Raw genomic sequence first — 26,441 nt, 5'->3', positions numbered from 1 at the left:
TGTGTAATCTGCATGGGCTCATAGCTGTGTTACATACAAAGGTGTTTTATATAAGTATTCTCTGTCAGGATGTCATGTTAATATTTGCAGAACACCTAGGTTGCCTTTATTATACTTTTCAAATGTCTGCAGAGGCTTCAGTTAGTGTTGTTTTGAGAAGCTTTCTTGGATGTATCTCCCAGATTAAGTGCTTTTGCTTTGAGCTAAGACTGAAACAATTTAACAGTTTTGTCTGTTTCTTGGCAGCCTTGCCAGTTTATTATGTACCTACTTCACAAAACTGACCTGGCTAAAAGCAAAACAAACAAGATATTTACTGGTTATTTTTCAACCATGTTGCAACAGACTGTTTCAGTGTCACAGCAACAGAGGACAGAAGAAGCAGTCAAAAACAGGATGAAGGGGCAATTCAAGATCAGCAAACTGCTTAAGCTAGCATGATCATTAAAATAAATTACTACAAATCTACTTCTTGGTGCAATATTTGTTGCAGCCCTGCTATTACAAGTAGTTTCGGTCAGGGAAAGGGATTATTTTTCTAGTACTAAAAGGAAATTAGAGTAGAAATCTGGAAGCCATGGTCATACGGTCCTGAGGAAAGTGTTGAAGTATGGGGCCAAGGAGTCTGGTAGCCTTAAGGATTAAGATATTGTGAGAGCTACTTCTTTGGATAGCTGATCTTTATTAAAAGCTATTTTTCAAACAATGTTGAGTTACGTTTCCTTTCTGGGTTAAGTGGAGGTGGCCCATCCACCTTGGCCAAAATCGTTAACCTTTTGGCCCAGTTTATCGTCATGTGACATGTCATGACGTGATCTCATGGAGTTGATGTGAAATTCCCCCTGGAGTCCAAGTGTCATAGTGAGTATGGAGTGGGCTATGGCGAGCCAAAGCGTGCAGCGGGGTCTGGCACTGACCTGAGTCTGTCCCAGGGCCCTGGGCTGGGGCCAGCGCGGAGCCGTCAGTGGCCGCACGCAGGCTCAGCCCAGGCCTGTGCACATCCCGTCAGTCCTGACAGCACTGCCCGCCCAGCTGCTGTCAGACTGCACCCAGCACTCCCACCCTGTGGCTAAAGGCCAGTTTTTCACCAGGGATACTATTGAGGGGGTGGGGGAGCTGCTTGGTTGGGTGACACCATCCATAATTCCCACACTGCGGCAAAGGGTGACTCGTTTCCCTGATGGGCATCCAGCAGGACCACAGGGAGGCACGACCTCTGCAGCTGAGCCCACTTAACAACACACAATCCCATCTTAGTAGAGTGACAGTTTAAAGAAACCAGACTAGCCCTTTGTCTCCCCTAAGCTGCCTTTTACACTATATTGAGACCTTTTTACAAGCTAGATGAGAGCTTCCTAAGTTGACTTGTTTTGTTAGTTGTATTTGCACGAGAGCAGAAAAAAAGGCTAAAAAATCTGAATCTGATACTATTTTTAGACCTTTTGCTCTAAATGTCTTGTCATGCCATGTGTCATTACATGTCATGTGCTCCTTTCTTAATTCTGTGTGCTGTTCTCAACATACTCATTTTGAATTTTCACCACTGACAACTGTCAGAACCTTCTAATTTATAATAATTCAACATTTGAGCCTTAAATAATATCTTCAGTGTGTCAGCTACCAGTAAAATTTAGTATGCTAATAGTAAGGAGAAATGGAAAGGTTTTCTATGGATTCTATATCTATGAAAGCTCCCTTACCTCTGACTAGTTTGCAGCTGTGGCTGACCTGCATTTTTTCAGAATATATCTTAAATGTTCATACACGTGCTTTTGTTTCCTGAAAGGATACATACTTCCAGTTTCAACATTAACAGTTCCTGGGCATAGTACCATTACAAACAGCTAAGCTGATTTTGGCTTTATGCCTGGCTGTGTCCATTCACAAAGTAGTTGTTAAAGCAAAATACAGCTTCTAATTACATTAATCTCTTTGAGTAGCTAATTTCCTCAGCACCAACTTCTTCTTGTTGTTTTGGTTTGGTTTGGTTTGGGTTTTTTGACAATGCTTTTTGGGGTTTGGTTTTGTTGGTGCTAAAGAAATAACAAATAGTAGATAGAAGAATCATGGCAGTATCCAAGCTATCAAGAATGTGTCACTGAAGCAAAGCATTGCACTGTCAGACCACCTTTCTCAGTGTTTTATTTCACAGCCGCTGTGTAATATAATGCAAAGTGATTCCTCATAGTAACCGATAGCAGACCTATTAACCCCACTTGTGCAGTTAGTGGCATTGGCCCATGAAGACCTGCAGTGTCTGTGAAGGTGCAAATTAATTCTCATACTGGAAGGCAGCCCCTGTTGATCACAAGTAGTGCAGGGCCAGCTGTAAAACAGCACAATTTGGCCTGGCTGTTTGAATTCTCACCTTCACTAAGAACAGCAGACAGGTATTATGTGACTGCTTACATAGCTACTTAGTCCCCATAGCCATCACTTAGTCACAGATAAGGCATTTTTTTCTTCACTTAGAAGTGATTGCATTGATTGCTAAAAGAGAAAGTAGGTAGACCAATACTTAAGACCCCTTTCAGTTTGAACTGTTCACCTTCTCAAGCTCTCACGCGGACTTGAAACTTTTATTTCTTTGTCTAGGAAGTGTAAATGCTGCTTACATCATGTAGCTAAGAAGAGACAATCATCTGACAGGAAGAATTTGGGAGAGAATTTAGGCTGCATTTCAGGAATACTTCCTCATGATGAGCTGCATTGTGAAATACTTTGCCAAAGAAAATAGACTTTGCTGAGGAAAATGTCTATAAGGGACAAACTGAGATTAGGCCAAGTTGGAAAATGTAATGTAGAAACAAAGTACCTTTTACTGCTCAGTGACCATGCATGCCTCTTAGCTGGGAGTGTGGTTAATCAGATTGTCATTAAGTATCTTTCAGTAAGTTATTTCCAGGGTGCCCGTAGTGGTAATGGCTAAGGGAATGCTGTATTTCTCAAAAAGACTTCCACACTCTTTTTTGATTAGGGATTACGGGGAAAATGAGAAACAGGCAGAAGTTGGACAACATCTAACAAATCTACTTTTCCGGTTGAATTTAAGAGTAACATCCTCACCTATGATATTTGTCTTGAGAGTATTTTGTGCGAGGCTCTAAATAGGTTGATTTCAGTATTTTGGAGCCAAAATTTCTATGGAGAGTTCTGTTGCTGGCCATTTTTATTGCTTGTGTGTTTGAAGAAAATCAGAGCTACTGTGTCAAAAATGACCATTTCTGGCAATTAAAAAAAATTATTGATATTCTCTGACAGATTCTTCAGTATGAAAAATTTAAAAGAAAATCCTAGCTGCAGTAAACAATCCTGCCAACATCTTGGCTTCCATGTTGGGTTAGCCATTTGGTTATTTTTATGTCTCACTGCTAAACTTACATTGTATTTATTTATTTGTTTCAAACTTGAAATTTTGAGGTGTTTGTTCTTACTTTGGACTCAGAAGTTGTTGCTTGTGACATCCAGGCAATCAAACTCTTGATCACTTAAGAAGTCTGCTGCTAAAGAACAGCTTGTCTATCTCCTTTAATGTGTCCAGCTTCGATCTAGGAAGAAGGAGCCTGCACTCTGACTCTGTTTTTTTAAGGAAAGACTATTTAAAGGTAGTTTCAGGAATTCTGACAAATAAAGCTTGTCAAAATAAATGTTATGATGAGTCTGGCAGCTCAACATCCCTTAAGGAATAATCTACACTAATTAAATAACATTGCTTTTACTTTTTATGGCAAGTTAGAAAGTTCTTACTTTGATTAGTTAAATGTTTACTTATTCTTTTATTGATTTCCAACTTTCCCTTCACATCCTAATGGACCTCACAAGGAGGCCTGTTCAGGGTACATTCACTCCGCTCTGGAGAGGTTTTGTTGACATCTACACAGTGAGGGAAACAGGCCTGGCTGCAAAATTTACAGATCAGGATTTGGAAAAGCAAAGAGACAAAATAATAAACATACAGAGCTGATTTGGGGTAACTGTTAAGTAGATCTACTGCCAGATTAAAAATGTCTTGGAAAGTTTAAAATTACCTTTTTGTAGAGTAAAGCTTTTTGCTTATTTGCTAGAATTTATCTTAATCAGATAATTTCTGTAAATGTTAATGTATTGAACAAAATGTTAAAAGAGCCACACAACTCTCCACAAAAGCAGAGACCTTCTCTTCTGAACTTCTTAAATTGAAGATTTCCTCCTGTAGAACAAGATTTGGTTTTGTTTTGTTTACTCATTGTTCATGGGAAAAAATGTTCCATGGGATAAATGTTTAAGTAGGTAAGGATACTTGTAATATCCTAAAATATCTATATTTAGCAGAGTACTCAATAGAATAATGTGCTGTTAACAATGTTGTGAAGTGTGGTATACTTAAATTCTGGATCCGGTTTTTTTCTTAATTAGTTCTGTGCTCCAATTATGCTGTTTCCTGTGTTTATGTAGCCATTTCCCACTTGATAATATGTAGTATAAACGTTCAAGCTGAGAAATTTTTTGGTTTGTTTGGACAGCCATAAAGGGGGGTTAAACCAGGAAAATTTTCTTCTGCTGCCTATCTGAAACTATATTCTCAAGCTCTTTTCCTTTCTGTATGATTTGAACTCTCAGCCTAGTCAAGAGACATGCACTGTTTGTATTAATAGTAGTGATAAAGAGATAAATGCCTAGACTTGCAAGTACACTACCAAACTGTTTTTCCTTCTGTTTAGTGGTGTTTGTAGCTGCTTTATCTTTTGCTCGGTTTTTGCCGAGTTACAGTCCATGGAGTAAGCTGTAAAAAGGAAAGGTATCTCTTACTGGATGATTAGCTACCTACCATGACCATATCCACAGCTGATTTATGTCTTCTAAGTATTTTCAGAGTGTTGCTAAAGAAAAAAAGGAACAAAAAACCCCAACTGTTGTTTTGGTTTGTTTTTGTGGGTTTTTGTTTGTTTGTTCTTGGTTGGTTGATTGGTTGTTGGTTATTTGGGGCTTTTTTTCCCCTTTCATTTATCACCAGGTAGGTTTTTTCCTCCAAAAGGAAGAGGAAACATCTAGCTTCAGTCATCTTTGTAATTGCGCATATATCAGAAAAAGTTAAATGCATTCTTTAACACTTTATAAAATGTTCCTATGGTGGAAAATAATTTTGCCATTGCAACTAAGCAGTAAGTCTAAGAGACATGAGAGGCTGTGAGTGAGAGGAGGGAGAAGGGGCACACAACAGTTTCCAGCTCAAGTTGTTATTGCCAGTAGTGATGGAAACCCCACTGAGCTCTTGCTCGCTGAAGGAAAACCAGGAATATGGGACACAGAGAAATCGAGTTTTTGAAGTGTGTCCTTGTACAATGAAATTGTAGGTGACATGCATGGTCTTTGTTATGTGAAAGGATTTTGAGGGAAAAGAAAGCACTGGCATATCTTGAAAATAAGTAAAAGCACAGGAGGAGATACAAAAACAGAGCCAAGGTATAGCAAATTTTTTCCCAATATATTATCTTCTACTGGGGTTTTACAATAAATTACAAGGTATAAAAGTTGGGTCTTTCCCCTTTCCTTTTTAACTTACTGGCCACTATTTTCTCTTAACACATTAAAAACTCCTGTAGGGGCAAGATGTGAGTATTTTTTCACATAGATTAAAAATACTGAAGCACATTCCTCGATGTACAATGCTTCTGCATTTGAATTTTACCTTACAGTGGTCAATGCATGTAGTGTGTGGGTACTTATAGATAACCAGGTTCTCTGTAGCATCTACCACTGCTTCTGCTCTTTTGGGAAGTTGCTGGGTGTTATTGTGCTCAGTGCCTCCTCAGGAAAATGTGTTTGGTAATGGCTAACATTGCATTAGAGTAAGTCAGTCTGCTTAAACCCACACATTGAGGAAGTGAGTGAAGAAGAACCAGTTGATGCTTTTGGCTTCCAATTTCTGAACACACTAAAGATAAGACAAGTCCTTAAGACATTGTCTCAGGACTTTTATTGTCAATACCTAGAACAGGAATTTCTCAAAATATATTCATGTGAGAGTTTTCTAGTGGATCAAAACATCTTAGACTCTAATTGTAAATGTATTTTACCTTCAGGTTGGCTAAGTTTTTTTCTGTTTTGAAGTGATCTCTTTCTTCTGTGTATTAAATGCAACAGTATTGGGGTCCCTCTTCCCAGTTGATCAAATTTAAATGTCTTGTCCTTCAAGTTTTTGACACTGACTCTTTGTAGCTGAGCTGAAGGAGTGATGGCAAGTCCTTCAGTAGGCACTGCTTGGGCACATTTGGTGTTTTCATAATGAATGAAGGTGTCCCAGTTTTGGTATTAGTTTTGAATGCTAGGAATCTTGAGCTCTGCTTTTTGTCTTTAGCATACAGCAGGATCTGTGTTATTTACAAGCAGAGTAGCCCATGCTGTATGAACCCTCCAGCTGTGTAAGATTACTAAATCATGGAGCTAGGACTGTAGCTTGTCGTGTTTGTTCAAAACTCAGTTTTAGAACTGTGCTACAATGACAATTTCTTAAAATTGATCTAGGTATCCTATTTTAGATGTGCATCTGTGGCCTGAAAACATGAATTAAAGATTGCTTAATAAAGGTAATGTCACCAGAATTTAGTTTACAACTCTGTTGAGCTATAAGTTACTTGAGTTATGACATTCTTGATTTTCAGATTGGTTCAGTGGTGCTATCAGTAGTAAAACTTAAATATTTTATGCTGTTACTAAGGTAGTAATCCTCTCAATACCTGCATAGTTTTCTGAGTAACCCTGAATAATTCTGATCATTTCCTGCAGATAAACACTGCATTTAAGAATCACCAGCACCTTAAATTTTGCTCAGAAGCTAACAGTGTAAAAAGAATTTGAGCATTAATAGTCCTTGCATAATTCTATCAGTTTTCACATTCTATCTCCCAGAACACATTGCAGAGCCTTACTAGGAGTTGAGACACTGTGAGCTCCACAGTTGGTAGAGAAGGACATCCTAAGCATCACTATCAGGATGACACATGCATGTATGCTACAATTTTATTCCTCTGTTGCTGTTGAAGTACCCGGGAGCAGCAGCTGACACAGTAGGACCAGCAGGCTGGGACTGGCTTGTGCAGACTCTGCTAACAAAGTAAGCAAGCACTTTAGCAAAGCAAATTTCAAGCAGCACTTCCCTCCAAACTTTTATTGCTAATGAGGGCCCTTTATTCAAATCCATTTCTTGGCAAGGTGCATTGTGAGAGGAATGAAGTCAATTTTGTTAAAAGTTACTGTGGGAGGGCAGGAGCAGTATTGTTAAACCCATGTCTGGACAATTCCCTTGGTATTATTCTTTGCATCTTAATTTCCCCATGAAGCCTAATTTACAACATGCCAGTATTTACATCTTTATTCAGTACTTGTAATACTTGATACAGAGTTGGAAATTCTTGACACATGAGAAGAGCTGTGGAATTACTTTTGTTATTTTATTCAGGCTAGCAAAGGGAAGGGCAGAAATTAAAATTTAAAATCAATAATTTTAATATAATATTAATGTTTGAATTTTTACCCTTACCACTTCAACTACATTATAAAGAATAACTTTTCTGAGTTTGTTTGGGCCCCTTTTGTACACAGATGTTTCTTCTGGGGACTATCCAGTGTTCCAACAAACACTGGACTTTTTGCCATTTTGTAAGCTGTGAGTGGGAGATGACAGATAAGTTATGTGCTTACTCTGAATGCTTTAAAATTTAAGATCTAATTTCCTTCAATTTAACACATGCAACTAGTGTGTGTTTACTAATGGTCATAAAGCTAGCCAAGCCCTTTAATATTTCAGCTGGATTTTTTGTCTTGATACTGACCTCTGGCATTCAATTTCTTGAGATTATTATGAAATACAAGCACACTCTGCTTTTTATTTCTCTTATCAACTGCTGTTATTCATTTGTCCTTTTCCATTTTTGTCTTCTGAATACTTTGTGTTGCTTTTCCAGAAGGCTGTTTGCTTTTACATTGGTGTTATTTATGGATCATAGCATCTAAAAGTATTTATGCAATTTTTTATGTAGTCTTATTTTATAAGATGCTATAAGTGTAAATTTTTGGTATTATTATTTTATTTTTAAAAAGAATAATTTTTAAGTGTCTGGTAAAAATTTAAAGACATTCTTGAAGGCTACCATCACATGGTTTTCCTATTGTAATCTAAGTTTATAAAAGTCTGTTGAATATGATGGTAGCAAGAAAATATTCAGTTTGGTCTTATTTGGGTCAAATAATTTAGGTATTTAACTTGTTTCTTCATTCACCTTCCTAAAGAAAATTAAATCTAGCAGTCTTTTGAGATTTGAAGTAAAATAAAGAATTATGAGAAAAAAGAATATCTGACTTTTTACATGGAACATATGTGAGGAACATGACTGTTTTCAATAATTCATGTTTGCTTAAGACTTTTTTTGCTTAAGTTTTGTGCATCTTGAAGATGTAAACCAGAATTAACATAAAGGTATTTGTAGCAATTTCACTTCAGCAATTCCGAATGCTTGAAAGGCATCTAATATTCCTCCTCAAACAAACCTGCTTTCTGTAGGCAGATGACAATATACTTTATGCTGTAAATAATTTTTAAGGCTGTCCATAAAATGTATTAGATGTCTCATTGCCTCTGCATGTTATCAGAGGCAGTTTTTTCACTGGGCATGTGACAGGTTTGTAGCCTCTGACTTTACTCCTACTCGGAGTGATTGATAATACAGGTCTACTGCACTTTCTTAACTCAGCAGGTAAATTTGAGCATCAGCTTTTAAAATGTAAAGTAAATTTGGATTGCCAAACCAAACCATTTGGTGGAGGATGATTATAAATGTGGTATCTGTCCACATACAAATGGTAGGAATTGAGTAGCTTCTTTTTGGTGCTCTTTAAAGTCATGCTTGAAGTATTTGTGGTCCAACAATGCCCAAGAATCTTGTGTTTACGACCAAAACGAATAGCATACAAACATTAAAACTTAACTGCTGTAAAATAACAACAGTTCTGGGAGTTTAAATATAATGATATTTTCTCTTCATAAGGCAAGAAAGATGTATTAAGTTTACTGCAAATTCTCAAATGGGGAATTTAAAACAGGTGGAATGAATATTTAGCTTTTCCCTCCAGAGAAATCACAGACAATGAATAAATTAGGTGAACAAGATAATTAAAAGGAAGTCGCATTAAAAAGAAGTATTAAATGAATGTGTTGGTAATGTACTTTATCTAAACATGCCAAACACCATTTTTGCATCTTTAAAATCTTTTAATGTGTGGAAATCTTGTTGCAACTGTTACTTTCTTTTGCCTGCAATGACAAGTTCAGTCACAGATAACCTATCTTATTGTGCAAAACAAGAACTGATGAGATGCATTTGAAACTTGCAGCTGTAAATTCATGGCACAAGTATTCTTGTCTAAGTTTGTTTTTACCCTTCCTTACATGTCTTGTCACTCACTGAGGAATATCTACAGTCTAGTCTTGCAGTCTTTGAGAATTATTTCTTATGGTTGCCGTTCATGAAAAGGTGAACAAACCACTAAGAAAAATAATTGTAAGATGTTTGAAGTCATTTGTAAGACATGCTGCATTTTGTATAGTTCTGTTAAATATTTGTTCCCTTGGGAATTTCTTCTATAAGATATTGCCAGTGAGTAGCATAAGATGGTTCTGGAGCATCACTAAATGAATAGAATGAGATAGTAGGAACTTTTGGTTTCTGATGATCCAGTTTTTTCTATTGGTTTCCATGCCCAGCTTCAGTGAGCTCCCTGTGTGAACCCTGTCTTGGTCAGACACCAATTAGCTGCCACATTCCAGAGTCAACTGGTGAATCTGGCATCTTAATACCCATGAATGACAGAAAGTGTGAGTAGTGGAGGTAGCATGCTGCCAGGGGATGGAGGGCAGAATGGTTATTTCTGAGGCTGAATGATGTCCCCTCTCGAAGAGAAGTGATATGCAATGACCAATTTGGATTTTGACAGAAAAAAAAATAGCCTAGATGAGGTGTGAAGTTTTGATTACGTACCTGTTCCAGCACTGCACATGTAATCACTTGGTAATAAATGTAATAACTATGCAAGAAATTAATTCAATGAAAGGAAATCAGGAGGCATAAAAATATTACTTCATGTTGGGATTAGACTAAGCCATATTTTGTATGACCTGATATAATAAAATCTAACTCATGTGATCCCTAGTTAGCATGATGACTACTTTTTCTTGTAACTCTGAAGCAAGTAATTTGTTACACTATTTCATTGGTTGCAGTGCTTTGTTAATTTTTTCTTCATTTATTTGAGAGATGGCTACACTAGTAGTTCATCTGTTTGGTTACATTAGAAGCGCCATATAACTTTGTAAGTGTAACTTTAGACTGTGAAAGTAACTTTTACTGAATCCTGTAATGTCTATAATGTTTTTGCTGTCTCTGTTGAATCCAGCTGCTTTCTGCTGAATGAAAAACAAATCTTACCCAGTCCCAGATTTCTTTGGCTTATCACAGAAAACTTTAAATGGGTTTGCAATATCTCTGAGGGAAAGCAGACTTCAACCCAGTGGCCCAGACATTAATTTGCTTTCTTTTGGAAATTTCTAAATACTGTTGTATTAAGCATTTATACATCTACACGGAATTACATTTATGTAAGCAGATTAGCAAACTTGAGCTTGATTGCAAACAGCCACACAATTTCATGATGTGATATATCTTGTCTGAATGGATCATAGGCTTATTCTCCCCATAGTTTGGGAAGGGAATCTGTTACTTAAACTCAAAAATGCATTTTCTCTTTCTCTATTTTCTTAATGCCAAACCTTAGAGTTAATACTTCTCTGTTGTTCCTTGGCCCTAAAGCAAGTTAACCAGTGTTAGACCCAAGCTTTCAGGGTCATTCATAAGGCTTGGCTTCCTGGGAGGAAGAAGAAAATTTCTGCTCCACAGCCATTGCAGACACGAACAATATTGGTGCCTCCTTCCAAGAGAATCAAGTTATTGTTTTAATGAATGGTTGTACTGGACCTTGGGATCTGTGAGTGCTAAAGTACCAGAGCTACTACAAAAAGGTAGAGGTTGATTGGGCTGTATTTCGTAGGTACTTGCTATGTTGTACCCTCATCTAAGATAGCAGAGGTCGTCATAACCCTGTTTAGGAACATATGGAAACAGCACAGAAGGCATATGCCTCAACTTTGAGACTGCTGGGGTATAAAGTTAATTAAATGTGGCTTATATAAACATTTCATTCATGTGCTGATGTAATGAAAACATTTTAAACTTAATTCTTCTTAATTACATACTGTGCTTAGTAGGATAGTGGGTAGTTGAAAAATAGCAAAGGGAAAAGAAGATAGTACAAGGGAATATTTCTAAAATAATGTCGACTCACTCATTCCTGCCACTGAGCTCCCCAAATATATTGCTTATAAACTATAACTATTTTCTTCCTTGGCTAATACTTGGGAGTAACAGAGGAAACTACCAAATGGGACAGAGAGAGGACCTCCTGGTATTTGATATTCTCCCCAAATTACAAGACAAATTTGCATCTGGTTAATGATCACAAAGATAGTCACAGTACTCACTAGTACTTTCAAATCTAGTTTATCCACTCACCCATAATTAGACATTCTGATAGAAAAATGTATCAGGAAGCCTTCATTTACCAAGACCTCTACTGAGTAATTGCAAAGTCAAGATACACAAGACCCTGAAGATTGGCTCAGTTTGTCAGAGCTTGGTGCTGATACCACCAAGGTTGTGGGTTCAGTCCCTGGATGGACCATTCTCTTAAGATGTGGACTTGATGATTCTTGTGGCTCCTTTCTGACTTAGAATATCAGTGATCTGAAATTATGTTTGCAATGTTAATTTTAAAGTATTATATCTACATATTTTTTCTGCGTATATTTACATACATATCAGTGTGTATTTTTTAGAATATCAATGTTATGTTTAAAAAGAGATGGTAGATCTGAGTCAGATTCTTCATGAAGACTTTTTTGAAGGTTGGCTGATTTTTTATCTCTGCAGTCTGTAATCAGTCAAAAGAAAAAATCTCCTGAGGACACCAAATATCTGAAATTTTTCAGTTGTTCTTCAGATGAGTTGTGTTCTTCCTCTAATGTTTTGTGAGGACTCTATAAAGAGACTGGCTTTTCTGTCCTAAAGGCAGCCTTTGTGCATATTCTCTTGTGTAATTTTTTTATTATACTAACAAACAATCACTTCAGGTTTGACACTACGGTGATGTATTTTTAAACATAAACTATACCATATAGAAAATTGAAGTTCACTTGAAAACGCTGAGAAAAAACCTGATCTAGTGGAAAGCATTGCTGCCTGTGACGGGGTGCAACCTGATGATCTTTAAGGTCCCTTCCAACCCAAACCATGATTTGATTCATGTGTATGACTATCCCAGCCTTGACTAGAATGTGATTTATAAGCATCCCTTTGTGGCAATGAATTAATACCACTTGATACAGCTTTAGGTTTTGGTAAGAAGCTGAATGTTGCATTACACCTTGTACATGGAAGTGTCCAGCCTATGTTATGAATCGTATGTAGCTGAAACTTCATAGTCTTTCAATCTCCTTTAACATCAGCTTTACTTTAAATAAGTGGCAGTGGTAGTGATATCTTTAGGAAATTAACATAAGCTTAGACATTGTTTGATGTCTTTTTTTTTTTTTTTGTAAAGGTGAGAGGTATTAAGATGAACTTCGAGTATATTGTTTGTTGTTAAGTATGTGATTTGTCTGTGTAGAGTTTTCTGTACAAAGCTGTAAAAATATTTGTCTTGCTAAGGTCAAGTAGTTACAGGCATTGAAATTCACAATATTAACTTTGTGTAATATTTACACTTTTTAACTTCTAAAACAGAAACTGTGCACTTAAATACATGACCAGTGTTTTAACATGGCATGTTTATATTCTTTGTAGTATTCAATTTGATACATAAGTTATACAAAAGTCTGGTTGTCTGTATTTGGTCTCAACTGTTGTATTTGAAGTTGTATTCATTGGGAGTTGCTGATACAGGCCTCAGACTGAAAGAAGAGGTATTTTGATCAGATGTTAGGAATTGTTAGGAATTGGGAGAAAGATTTAAAATTAAATTATGTCTTTGTGTCAAGTAGAGAAATACTTTTACAAATTAGAAATACATTACCATGCATATATTACCTATGAGATTTGTTGCCCCCCTTTGAATGAATTTAATTTGTGTTTTCTAAAAGTCTTACACTGACATGAAAAAAAGTTAATATTTTTCAGCATTCAGAATTTGCGAGCCATTAAGTATTTCAGGAAAATGAGTTCTATTTACCATGTGCTAGTGTGGTCATTCTGTATTGCCATGAAAAGTAGTCATAGCAGATTTTGGAACAAAAAATGTTTTTCCAAGATACACTATATAAACACACAAATTTTTTGTAGTTAAATTGTTTAACTATCATTCAAATTATTTTAATATAATTCTTTACTGCAAATGTTCCTCACTTAAATTGTTGCTGTCTTCTTCTGGCAATTGGTAAATCTGTTAACTCCATTTTTTCTGTGATTTACCTAGTCCTTATCCCTACAAATGAAAATACAAGGCTCAAAAGGTATTAACTGTCCTTGTTACTGCAGTTCAGCCTGTAGACACTAAGGTGAAGATAAAAGCCTTTAAAACAATTCAGGACTTAAAATTTCTGTGTCTGTGCTGTTAGAATTTAAAATGAATTAGCAGCTGCATCGATGTTTTTTAGGTTAATTTCTGTTTATATCCACTGGTTCTACCAAAGTGGAATTACAGATTGCCTTGGGTTGGAAGGGGCCTTAAAGGTCATCCAACTCCAACTGTCTACCATGGGCAGGAACACCTTCCATTAGACCAAGATGCTCAAAGCCCCATCTAACCTGGCCTTGGACACTTCCAGGGATGGGACATCCACAACTTCTCTGGGCAGCCTGTGCCAGTGTCTCAACACCCTCCCAATAAAGGATTTCCTTCTAATATCTAATCTAAACCTGCCCTCTTTCCATGTAAATCTTTGTCTACCCTCTTACAGTTTAAGTAAGAGAAGAAGAACGTTGCATGCACATGCTGTATATCATTCACTCTCCTAAATTCAGAAAAATCAGAAAACTAATTAGAAAACTCATTAAAAATATTAATGTTGACTTGAATCTAAGAAAATCTAGAAATTGAAATGTTCAGATATATTTGCAAGAAATTTATTTTTCCCTAACACTATATAATAATTGTGATTCTCTTAATGGTCTTCATTCTAATGATTGAAAGTTTTATTAAAAAAGGAAAATTTTAAGAAGTTGCTAGCCCAGTCTGTCTTCAATGTATAGATGTGGAGTTTCTCTCCACATCTGCAGTTTGGGGAAAATCACAGTTTAATCTCAGTATGGGTGCATAAATTCAGTTTCACAGCTAACTCCTGGAGGGAAAGAGGGTAGGTTGGAAAAGTGGATGATCATGAATCAGAAAAGACAATTTAAGTGGCTTCACTATGTTGTCTCAAAGGCTGCCAGGGTATATTGAAATGTTACAGTTATGCCAACAGTGACCAACCTCATAAGTTGTTAACTGCCTTAGAAAAAGTATTTTGAATTTTGAAATGCTTCTATTTCAAATATATTTTACAACTTCTGTGTGGTTTTAGTGGTATTTTTTTCATTAGTGCTTTTTTCAACAAGTAGAATCAACTAGAACTAAGTGGAATTATATAAACCAAAGATAAAAATCTGAACAAGCTTTTTGTTTTAGAAAAATCTGTTTCTTTATTACTGTATCTAATATAGCTCTTTCAAATGTCAAAGTAATATTCTTGTATTTTGTCTGCTAATAATTGTCTGGCATCTTAATTTAAAAAAGACTGATGAACTGTTAGTAAATTAAATTGTGGTATTCTTTTTCTTTTATTTTTCTGGAGAAGGACCACTGCTTTTGCCAAACAAGAGAAACAATCTCGTAATTTGATTGACTGCCACATGTTAACCATGCTGAGCACTAGAACTGTGTAACATTTAATAACTATTAGATCAACAAAATGTGAATTCTCTAAAGGTGTGACTAGTCTGGATAAGCATGGAAGGGTAAGATCGATATTTTAGACACAACATGGATTTCTGAAGTTGCTGTTTACAAAAACTTACAGTCTTTTTGGCATTGTTTGCCTGTTCCCACTGTCCCTGATATCAACCTAACACAATAACTGAGTAGGAGAGGGATTATAATCTTGGCAGGAAAAAAGATACTCTATTAGGACCACACAGTGAAAAAAATTCAGATTATCTAAAGCAATCAGATTTCCATAGAAATGGTTGTTGGATATTGGATTGCTACTTTAAAAGGGACAACTAAGGGTTGGGGGGTGTGATGCGGGGGAGGGCTGAATGTAGATTTATAACCATTAAGAAAGAAACTGTGAGGTAGTTGCAGTGATAGTAATAGACAAAGAAAGGAAATTAATAAGTGGATATGTAAGGCAAAAGTTGTTCTTTCCAAAAGCTAGGCCCAACTTGGTGGAAATTGATGGAAATCTTTACACAGTGGAGCATTCTACATCCTGTAATAGTGGCTGTTGAAATGCATCTGCTGGGATTTTCTTAGGTCCTTTGCTGCCAAATTCTCCCTCCCCAAAACCAAAGCCTATTTCTTTCCTAGCTCCTAATTTTGCTGGAAGATGAATTGTCACAACAGGGCTCTTGCCAGTAGAACCTTTCAGCCCAGGGATGAGCTTGCAGTGTGTTCTGTTGATGTGGTTTAGCAGGTCTGTTGAGAGGCCAGACCCCATCTAGGTGAAAGCCTGGCAATGCCTGCTGTCCATTCCCACTTCATGTATAACTGTGAGTATAACATTTTGGTTCAGCCCAGAAAAGCCACTTACTTCTCAGACGAATCCTCTCAGTTCCATATGCTTCCTTGTATGTTCTTCCATGGTGTTTGAAGCAGGATTCTCTTTTTCCAGGTATTTTATCATTTACTTTGCATCATCTTTGAATGAGATGGGTAGGAATTGTGTTTCAGTCACTTTAACACTGCCAAGAGGACAATGTATGCAGTGAGGTTTCCTGGTGTGGCATGGAGGCTGCGTGACCATGGTAGCCTTGAGTCAAGGGAGGGGCCATTCAGCTCCACATGGGGTTAGTTTGACTGGCAATGACTAGCAGCAAGACTAGGAGTGATTGCTGGTACGAGAAGTAGCTACTTAATGATATATATCTGTCTCCCTTAATTGAACTGCGATGTATTTAGCAATGAATCTAAAGGGCAGAGAAAAACTTAGTTTGGGACATGAAAAAAACAATTGTATACACATTTCAACACCAGTGACTCCAGTAATCATTTGTGGTTTCTGTATGTGTTGCTAAAAGCCATGTACATGCTCTGTAAGCTATCAGAACTTCCAGTTGCTGCTTCCAGGCATATGTACTGATATTTTGCTTGGTAGTAGGCAAGTTATTTAAGTTTTGCACTGCTGTTAATCTGCTTTAGTGATCCTTGGGATTGAAATTATCTTTTGCTAAGTGCATGCACTTTGCCTTGTAAAAGGTGTTGAGTCCCAGTTATTAGATTGCTGGATGACAGCTAAAAATCTATATATTGTTGGAAAGCATCCACTTGAAGAGTAAGGTAGTGTTGTAGTCTGGTCCAGTGGAACTGGTGGAGGATGTTGAATGCAATGAAAACATTCCTCCTCATCCTCTGTGCCTTATTTTTGTTTTTAAATGTATCACATTTTGATCATGGCATCACTGAACATTCCAGTGTTGCCATTGCTCTTTTGGACTTCTCTTCATAAGGGTGTCAAAGAGAGTCTCATCTTCTCCTAAAACTTTGCCCTGCTAAGAGATGTGGTGATTCTGTGGTATTTTGAATTGTAATGTTAGGTTTGGGGGGGAAAAAAGTGTGTTTGTATTTCAATGGGTTTATTCTATATGGTTTTTATTACAGCCTTTTGGGAAGTTTTTGTGCTCAACTGACAATGTAACTTATCAATTACTGTTATGGAAGAACCACAAGAACTGTATTCATTCACATTTGGCTTAAGTACATGTTAGCTTTGCCCAGACCACTAAACCTGCCAAAGCCCAAATTATAAGTCTTGGTAAAGACTGTACTGGTGAGGAGAAAAAAAGCTATTTGTGCAGAAAACCCAGAGTTTTGCCTGTAGTCAGTATAATAGAATATTGTAATGTGTTTTATTCTACTTTATTTCTGATATGTTGACAGGTTTTAGTTTCTCTGATTTTCATCAGCAAAGTCAATTTAATTGGTTATTCTTCCTGTCCCTAAAAGGCATATGGGGAAATTATGCTTCCTTTCCTTGGAGAGTGGCATGATGGCTTGGCTGCCATTTGTATTCTCCTGCTTGTGTGTTTCCAGTCCCAAATGACTACAGACTCCTTTGGGTGATTGCTGCTGGGAATGGGTTTCAGGGAGGAGTTCCCAGGACTGGATTTACACTAAATAAACAGAGGCCAGAGGGGAAAACTGTGTTTCATTAAGAACTCTGGTTTAGGTTAAAGGGATAAAAATAGCTGCAGGACATCTCAAATTAGTTTAAAAATTAGAAAAGTGAAGGAACCCAATCTAGAGTATTTCTTTTAAGTACCCACATATCTTTTTAGAGTTCTCTGCCTCACTGTCTTCTGCTCAGTGTACCTAGGTCTATAATCCAAAGGGACAGCTGAAAAGATTCAGCTGTCAAAGTTTCAGATTCTGTAAACACAGACTTTTTTAGTCAGTGCTGTCAGTATTCACGTGTTTGTCTTCTTTGTTCTGCCAAAATATATTCCTGAAAGTTTTCGTTTTCTATTCTGGTTTTAGGCAAGATGCAAGAAATGGAAGTAAAGTACCAGAAAACCTTCTGCATATTGGAGAGAAAATTACTGCATCTTCCATTAAAATTCCCTTAGTTATTCATAAAAATGTTCTGTAGTAGACTAGTGTGTGTGTGTGTGTGTTGTATGCTTTGTCTAAGGAAAACATAATTACTTGCCTTCTGCTCTTACCAGAATATTTTGGACATGCATTTTTCAGTGTTGCACATTGGCAGACTTACAGTGACTGCACTTTCTGCAAATACTCTGTATTAAGAAGATATCCTTTATGTTTAACATTGCAGATCCAGAATGCTAATGATGTGCTAATAGCACCGCTGGAGAAGTTTCGAAAAGAGCAAATAGGAGCAGCAAAAGTAAGTGGCTGGAGTTGTTTTTCCTTTCATGTTTATTTGAGTTTATCAGTGTATTTTGAAGGCTGGACTAAAAACAAGCATTTTGTATTCAAACAGACTTGATACCATCCTCATTAATATGTTAGTAAATTATACTAATTCTTTGCTTCAGAGGAGAAGACGATTTAGAAATGGAGCTTAAAGACTGATAATATGCATAGAAGACAGCTCTTGCTACTGTTGCACATTCCTACCATCTGGCATTGTGTTCATCTTCTGATGTCTGCATTTACATTGTGCTGCATCTTGGGTTAACCCAGAACCACAGGGAGGATTCAAACAGCTGCTATGAGTCCCTCAAGCAGACATTGTATAAAGACAGAAGACAGTTTCAGCACGATCTCTGCCTCTGCTGTCCCTCTCCTCTTTACATGGCTCGTGCAGTGCAATGGTTCATGTTCATTTTGCCAGAGTATTCATCTTAATATTCTTCAGGGATTTTCCCATGGCGGAAGTGCTCCAGTTGGTAATTTTATCTGGTTCTTTGGTGTTAAATGTTATATCTGTGTGAGAGAGACAATGCAGGTTGTCTATACCAGGGTTCATTAGTCAGCTCAGGAAATTAGCTATACTGGGGAAAAGTATGTTGGAATTAACTGTTGGTCTAGAAGAGCTGTTTTCAGTGTGACCCTGAATTTTTGAGTGGCTGTCAATGTCTGCTTTCATTACAGTCTCTGGGCTATGTGTGGAGGCTGTGGTAGTCAATTAGAGGTTATGGTTCTTCTATCTCTATAAATACACTAGTTCTGAAGCATTTTGTATCTTATATTAGTGCTCATAAAAATTTCTGGGAAACGTTCCATTTGTAGGTTAAATGAGTACAAAAAAAAGCTCTCTGGTGTTGCAGGTGAGGTTGTGCTTGTGCTGTACTCAAAGAAACCCAGAAGAAGAACAGAGCTATTGGAAAGAGACACCAAAGGTTTATACTTCTTGCACTGTTGTTGTGAATGTGTAGCAAACACATGGGGCTGCTTCCGCACAGGAACTAAGTAGATGTTTGTGAAGAATGTGTACTGCGAACTTGAGGTCAGATTTGTCTGAAGTGGGTGTTCTTTACCCTTTCACTTGATATGTTTTTGTGTACAACTACATTCTTCTCTTGTCCCACCCCTATGCTGCTCTGAGATGCTGGACTGGGAGTTTATTTACCATGCTGCTTGAATCAGAATTTAATCCCAGCACAAAATTATTTTTAGTTTTCAGTAGGTTTTAGTAGTGTCATCCAGTTCTTTGTGTATGTTTCATTTCCTATTCCCATAGTTTAAGGGATATCTTTCTTCAGAGCACCCTATTTGAAAGCTCAACCCACCATACTACTGACTGTCTTGCTGCATGACTGAGACAATCCATAGGTGGTTCACAGGGCTCTCCGCAGAACTCTCTACAACACTCAGGTTTCCTTTGAATAAATATATCACTCAGTAGATGTCAACACATGCATAATGATCTAATTGAAGATGACTCCTTTGTTTTTTATATCATCAAGAATATTAAAGGCAGGGCACTACAGGACAGGTTGAGTTCTCTCTGTTTGGTGTATCACAATGGCTGGTTTCTTTTCCATATCTCTTCCATGTAAAATATGGGCATCTGCTCCTCTTAGAGTTGTTTTGACTTGTCTGTGGTCATACTACACTGTACAGAATGAGTTCAGGAAGGAGCCTGGCTCAGCTAACTCTTATTCCAGCGTCTAATGCACTTTATTATGCAGTGCTGTGTGTTTTGGAGAGTCCAGGATACTTGGCTTGACACATAGATACCCTAAAGAGAGCTCTCCCAGGTCATTGTTTTATAAAATGTCAAACAAACATATTCTCTAGCACTGCACATGGTGTTCAACTGCCAAACTCAGAAATGAGAGATTCAGAAAGCCGTCATAACCAAGTGTGATACATTTGCCTTTGAATTGATTTTTATCAGTGGAAGCAATTACAGTTGGCCTTTAACTAAATGGTATCAACACAAACAAGTCAGAGCTTAATTACATTCAGTATTGTTTTTCTAGTAATTACAAAATAGCAACGTATGATCTAGGAATAATGAGACCCATATGAAGCAGAGTAGAAATTTGGGCTTTGTGAAACCCATTATTGGTAAAGTGGAAAACATAGTCAGATTGCTTACCCTACTTCTGTTCACTGGGATCAGCACTTAAGCATTTATGAGCTCTTATAAATATTGAATGAGTTGAACTTGCTGGTTGTTTATCTGCAGTTAAGAAAGGTTTGCACAGAGATTTGGCTCTTTGAGCATCTCTGGGGTGATCTGTGCTGATAGTCAAACAGAAGATATAGATATTTTCTTGTTGTTTGGATTTTAGCAGCAAGTTTTACAGAACACTGAGAATGTCACTTTTTATTTGTGGTGTTTTCTAGACACATCAGTTGAGTGGACCTTACCAGGTCCACAGCAGGTGTGAGCTGTTTTTTTCCCTGTAGCATTAGTCTAAAACAGTGTGTAGAACAGTATTCGTATCAAATCCAAACTTGCTTCTGTTTCTCCATCACCCCTCTGCTTCCCAAAACCCCAAAACATTTCTGTATACGTGTTGTTCTCTGACGAGAAACAGGAGATGTCCCAGCTGACTGGATGCTGGTGAAAGTTGTCCCAGTTTTCAAGAAGTGCAAGAAGTAGGACCCTAGAAAACACAGGCCTGTTAGTCTGACTTCAGTACCTAGTACAGTTATGGAGAAAATTATTCTGGGAGGTATTGAAAAACACCTGAAAGGCTGTGCAGTCATTAGTGACAGCCGGCATGGCTTCATGAGAGGAAAGCCCTGCTTGTCAAACCTGATTTCCTTTAATGACAACCTAACCTACCTAGCTGATCAAGGGAAGCCAGCTTATGTGATTTCCATGCTGTCACAGGATCCTTCTGGACAAAATGTCCAACATTCAGCTGAATAAATACATTATGCTGTGGGGTGAGAATTGGGTCAGCACAAAGGGTTTTAATGAGTGGGATGGCATCAGGCTGGTGACCTGTCACTAGTGGGGTTCCACAGGGTTCCAACCTCCACCCTGTGCTCATCGAAATCTTTATAAATGACTTGAACACAGGGCTGGAGGGGATACTAGGCAAGTTTGCAGATGATGCAAAACTGGGAACAGCTGTTGACTCCCTCGAAGACAGGGAGGCCCTCCAGACCAGCCTTTACAGATTAGAGGACTGTGCAAACACCAAACAGATGAAATTCAACAGGGGAGAGTGCTGGATTCTGCACCTGGGATGGTTCAACCCTGGATGTATGGACAGACTGGGGAATGAGATGCTGCAGAGCAGTGCTGCAGAGAGGGACTTGGGGGTCTTGATAGAGGACAAGCTGAACATGAACCAGCAATGCCCTGTCCTGGGGGAATCAGGCACAGCATGGCCAGCTGGGCAAGGGAGGGGATTGTCCTGCTCTGCTCTGCTCTGCTCTGCTCTTGGGGCAGCCTCACTTCCAGTGCTGGGGGCAGTTCTGGGTGCCACAGGAAGCTATGAGAGAGCATCCAAAGAGGGGCTGTGAATGTGGTGAAGGGTCTGGAAAGGAAGCCATACAAAGAGACACTGAAATTGCCTGCTCTGTTCAGCCTGGAGAAGAGGAAACAGGGAAAACTGCATCACAGTCTGCAGCTTCCTCATTAGGGCAAGCATAGGGGCAGGCAGTGATCTTTTCTCTGTAGTGACCAATGACAGGACCCAAGGGAATGGTCTGAAGGTGAATCAGGTGAGTGGCTTTTTAAAAAAGGTTTCACTAGAGGGTGGTTGAGCACTGGAACAGGCTCCCCAGGGAAATGGTCACAGCACCAGCCTGTCTGAGATCAAGAAGCATTTGGACAATGCGCTTGGGCACATGGTGTGACTCTTGGGGATGGTCTTGCACAGGGCCAGGAGTTAGACTTGACGATCCTTTTGGATCCCTTCCAGCTTAGCATATTTTGTGATTTTGTGATTCTGTGGATGGTGCAAACTCCGCAGGATAGCTGATAGTAATGTCACATTGTTGAGCTGTGTTTCCAAATTTTGTGGAAGAAAAATATTATTAGACAGTTGCGTTACCAATATACAAACCAGGAAATTATATTAGGTACTACTGTCAGATTTTGCTGGGAGCAAAGATTATGTGAGAGAGCACTTAAAAGTGATTTCTGGGCTTTTTTTGCCTTTTTTTAAATAAAACAACAGTTAAAATTCAGTTGCAGATAAATACAAGCAAATCCCACCCTCCCAAGGGAAAAAAAGGGAAAATGTTATAAATTATGAGAATCACCATGTTATTTTAGCAATAAACAACTTCACAAGATTTTTTGCTACCATGATGAATATCATATAGATGTTTTTAATACAGAGAATGAGAATATTTAATTTTTTCTTCAAAAGTATAATGAGTTTAGGCAAAAATATGGTCACAGAAATCAAAAAGAATATGGAGGATAAAATATATCCTGTTGATGTTACAAATCTATATTTTAAATACAAGGACCGTATAAACCCAGAGTGCAAAGTTCAAGTGTTTTTGGAACATCACAAGAATAACATTAAAGACCAATTCTTAACATGCACTTCAAAAACCTGAAGGTACCCAACAAATTTGAGAAACATTCCCCATAAAACATTAGTGTTTGTAATCTAACCAGCAATATACAAATCTACATCACTTGCTCTTCTTGATTTATACTACTTGCTCTTCTGTTTTTATTGCACATATTTCAGTTATTCCTTTTCTGTACACACTCAGCTTAAATAAAGCTGAGTTCTCTCCAGAGACTACACAAACCTAGCTTTGCATTGGACAGCCTGTTGATTTACTCCATCTGAGTTTAAAAAAAATGACCTCTCCAATTATTGTAGCAAATCGAGCAGAAGCCGGGTGAGGTAACTGGGAAAGGATTCCAGGCACGAAGCCTTTTGCCTTATTTGGTCAATGTGGTTTGTGAGGCCCCAGCTGGTAACTCTGGTGAGCTCATTGTGTGATGTGTTATGGACAATAAAGCCAAACCTTCCTCTTTCTTTTTATCCATTGAGTACAGTATTTAGCAATATTTGTTCCAATGTTCATTGACCTTTAATACAACTTAAATCAGATCAAAGACAACAGAAGCAATTTTGGTTTTAAGACTTAAAAGGAGAGTTTTATTTCCTCCTTACAATTCCATCTGTTTGTTTCATAAAATAATTTGTTTTGGCCAGGAGGATAAGTTTTTATCATTATTTAATTTCATTCATTTATTCAAAGCAGTGAATTCCTTTCTACTTGGGAAACAAATCCATATTCACTGCTGGGATTAATTTTCCTGCAACTTTGCTCACATCTATCTTCACATGTAGGCATGCAGGAGGTAGCACGTTCTCTCTGTGTTTAATTTGGATTGTCTGGAAATTGAGGAGCGTGAAACAAACAAAAACCCCCCATTTTTTAAGGTCTGTCAGAAATCTGTCAAAGCAGAGTTTTAGATAAGTATGTAAGATGGTTAGAAATACCAGAACGCCCATTTGGTGAACCAGTTTCCTCAGTATCTGATCAAGTCATAGCACTTGTTGTCCATTAACTGAGAAAAATGGGTTTTTGTAGTAGGTACAGCAGGAGGTGTTTCATTACAAGTGGTGTGTGTCACTCAAGGTTTGGTATTTGCATCCACTAGATTTGGTGTGTTTTAATGTCAGTCTGAACCATGGAGGGAGGGGGCCAGGAGAAGGAAGCACAAAGAGAGGACAGGCAAGGAGAATTATTGATGACCAAATGTTTTCAGTTAAAATGCAGGTTTCTCAAGAATGGTTAGTACCAGTTACCTGATATCTTTTTTGGTAACTTATTCTGTAGGCAAGGAAATGCAGGGGATCAAACCTATTTCTATTCCAGCCAGGCTTTTATAACACTCTAGATGAGTCATTGTAATGTAGTTTAGATGGGGCTTAGTATGAGACACCCAGTCTGTCAGAGGAACTAGCTCATGTTAAAAGGGCAGTGAGTTTTGTTTATGGGAGAATGTCTGGTTAGAGAGAAGTCACCAGTTAGAAGAATCTTTGGGGCGATTGAGATCAGTCTGTTGTTTTACTTTTGTTAATGACCAGGTAAAAAAAAAATCTGGTGTTATTCCCATAGGTTGCTGAGAGAGGAGGAGGACTGGAGGATTGGGAATAAGTGTAAGATGAAATAACTGTGCATGAGGAACTGAGGCTACTCATGACTGAGGTCATGAGACAGCTGCATACCAAAAAATCTGCTGTACTGGTAAATAACTCATGGCAATCTTTTTAGGTATTATAGGCTAATAGGCATCTGTCTCTGGTGGATAGAGCAGTACAAATTCTCTCTAACTTTTCATTTACTTACATAAATCCTCAAGTTTTGGTTAAAGTTTCTGAAGGGTGAAAGTTGTAAATTTCACTAGTAAATGCGTTTCATTCCAAGGTTTTGGCTTTCACTTGAGAAATAATCCCATATATGTTGTCTAATCTGTTATTTTACTTAAACTAGCATTATCAAATGCAAGAAATGAGAAATCCGAACTTGCATTTAATGAGAATGTATAATATCAAATTATTTTTAAAATAGATCAAATGCATTTTCCCTTATTTATTCAAATAAATGTAGGGAAATATCAAGTAGTGAAAAACCTATTTTTGCCACAAACAAAATAATTGTAGTGCCAGTATGATTAGCCATTGCTTCGTCTACACTTGTGTGTGTGAAATATTTGGAAAGTTTCAGAAACAGTGACGAAGAGCACTCTATGCATACATTTCATCTAAGAAAGTCTTACTTAACAGTGCAGAGCCAAACTATTAAACTGGAAGACAACACTGGCTGTGCGCTTGGACCCAGAGTCTTTTGAAGTGACTGGTCTTCTTGGGACAGCTCATGCAAATGAAACAAAATTATTTTCTCATTGCAGTTTGCTTCAGTTCAATTACTGTTTCATTCAAAGTTGAATGAAACTTTTGAAACTTTTAGGAAGTTAACAGAAAAACAAACAAAAGAAAGACAACAGTACTAAAAGCTTGTTTCACTTTTAGTGTATTCTTTTAAAAGATGAGAGTGAAAACTCAAGTCTCATAACTATAAGATTGTGGACACTGTGATTAAAAACTGTTGGTTCAGTGTGTTAACGAACTGCAGGTGTTTGGGAGGAAAACAGTTAATGTTATGTGCATAGTTAGTTTTAATAAATTCTGTTAAATGCAGCCTCTCTGTTATAAGTGAGTGTGATTAACTGGCTCATTGACTAAAACCGGTTTCTGAAGCTTCTTTTTTTCTGCAGTTTAATAAGATTCTAATTTGCATCATAAAGAAAAGAGATATAAATTAAGGATAAATAAATTAGTCCTCTGTAGTAAATTGGAAAATAATTTACTATTCTGCCATAACATTTAAGAATTAAGGCTTAGAATGAATTTGTAAATTGGTGGAATTGTTTAAGTGAGCATGCAGTGTACCTTTCTTAGCAAAAAGAACCTTTTATTTTTTAAAAATGTACAGTTAGTAAAAGAAAAAAATTAAAAACATAGGTTTTATCAGCCTTTTTACTGAAAAAGGACAAAAGAATATAAAAATGCAAGAAAACTTGGACATTTTCTAATAAAATAAAGGCTTTTTTTTCTTGCTAGTCTGTTGCAGCCTATTATAGTATTTGTCACAGGAAGGACTCAGGAAGGTTGCATCCTGACCCTGCACAGCTGCTAGAATCCTACTGGACTCCTGAGCTGTGATCAAAAGTATGAACAAAGACATTGACCTTCAAACTTAATTTCCAGCTTACAGGGGAACTAAACTTCTTAGTGAGTGTTTGAGGGCATGGAGGATTTGGCAAACAGAGCTCTACTGCTCTGTTAAGTTCTGGTAGCTCTACTCACCTGTTAAGTTCTTTCTAGCCTTGCTCTTGGCCACAGCGTGGACAGGATTATGTTCCCACACCTGAAAAGCAGTTCTCAAGGTTGTTGACAAGATTTTAAATGTATCAAGAAAGATTTAAGAGAAGTAGAGGAAGTGGCCAATTGCCCAGGCACAGAGCAGGACGGGACTTAAAGAAGCAGAGTTTGGTATGCTGCTCCCTGCACAAGGTGTCAGTCTTCATTCACCAGCTCAAAGGCACCTAGTCCCCTGCTCTTCCTCCCCTTGTTGAAAATTAGACTCTGTCCTGAGTTTTAGCATCCTTTATCAAACCAAATTCATTATGTTTTGACAAAGGCAGTTATGTTCTCTTTCCTTACAGGGATTACTTCAGAATTGTT

At 37.6% G+C, this 26,441-nt stretch overlaps 1 protein-coding gene across 1 annotated transcript in view; it reads left to right on the top strand.

Moving 5' to 3' along the window:
- ARHGAP42 (Rho GTPase activating protein 42) overlaps positions 1–26,441 on the top strand; it is a 142,535-nt gene that overhangs the window by 58,359 nt on the left and 57,735 nt on the right. The window contains exon 4 of the mRNA XM_064409450.1: positions 18,116–18,187. Coding sequence (XP_064265520.1) covers positions 18,116–18,187 — 72 coding nt within the window. The remainder of the gene's footprint in view (positions 1–18,115; positions 18,188–26,441) is intronic.

Source organism: Passer domesticus, chromosome 2 (genome assembly GCF_036417665.1).
Source record: "Passer domesticus isolate bPasDom1 chromosome 2, bPasDom1.hap1, whole genome shotgun sequence".
Lineage (NCBI taxonomy): Eukaryota > Metazoa > Chordata > Aves > Passeriformes > Passeridae > Passer > Passer domesticus.
This window is presented reverse-complemented; position numbering and strand designations above follow the sequence as displayed.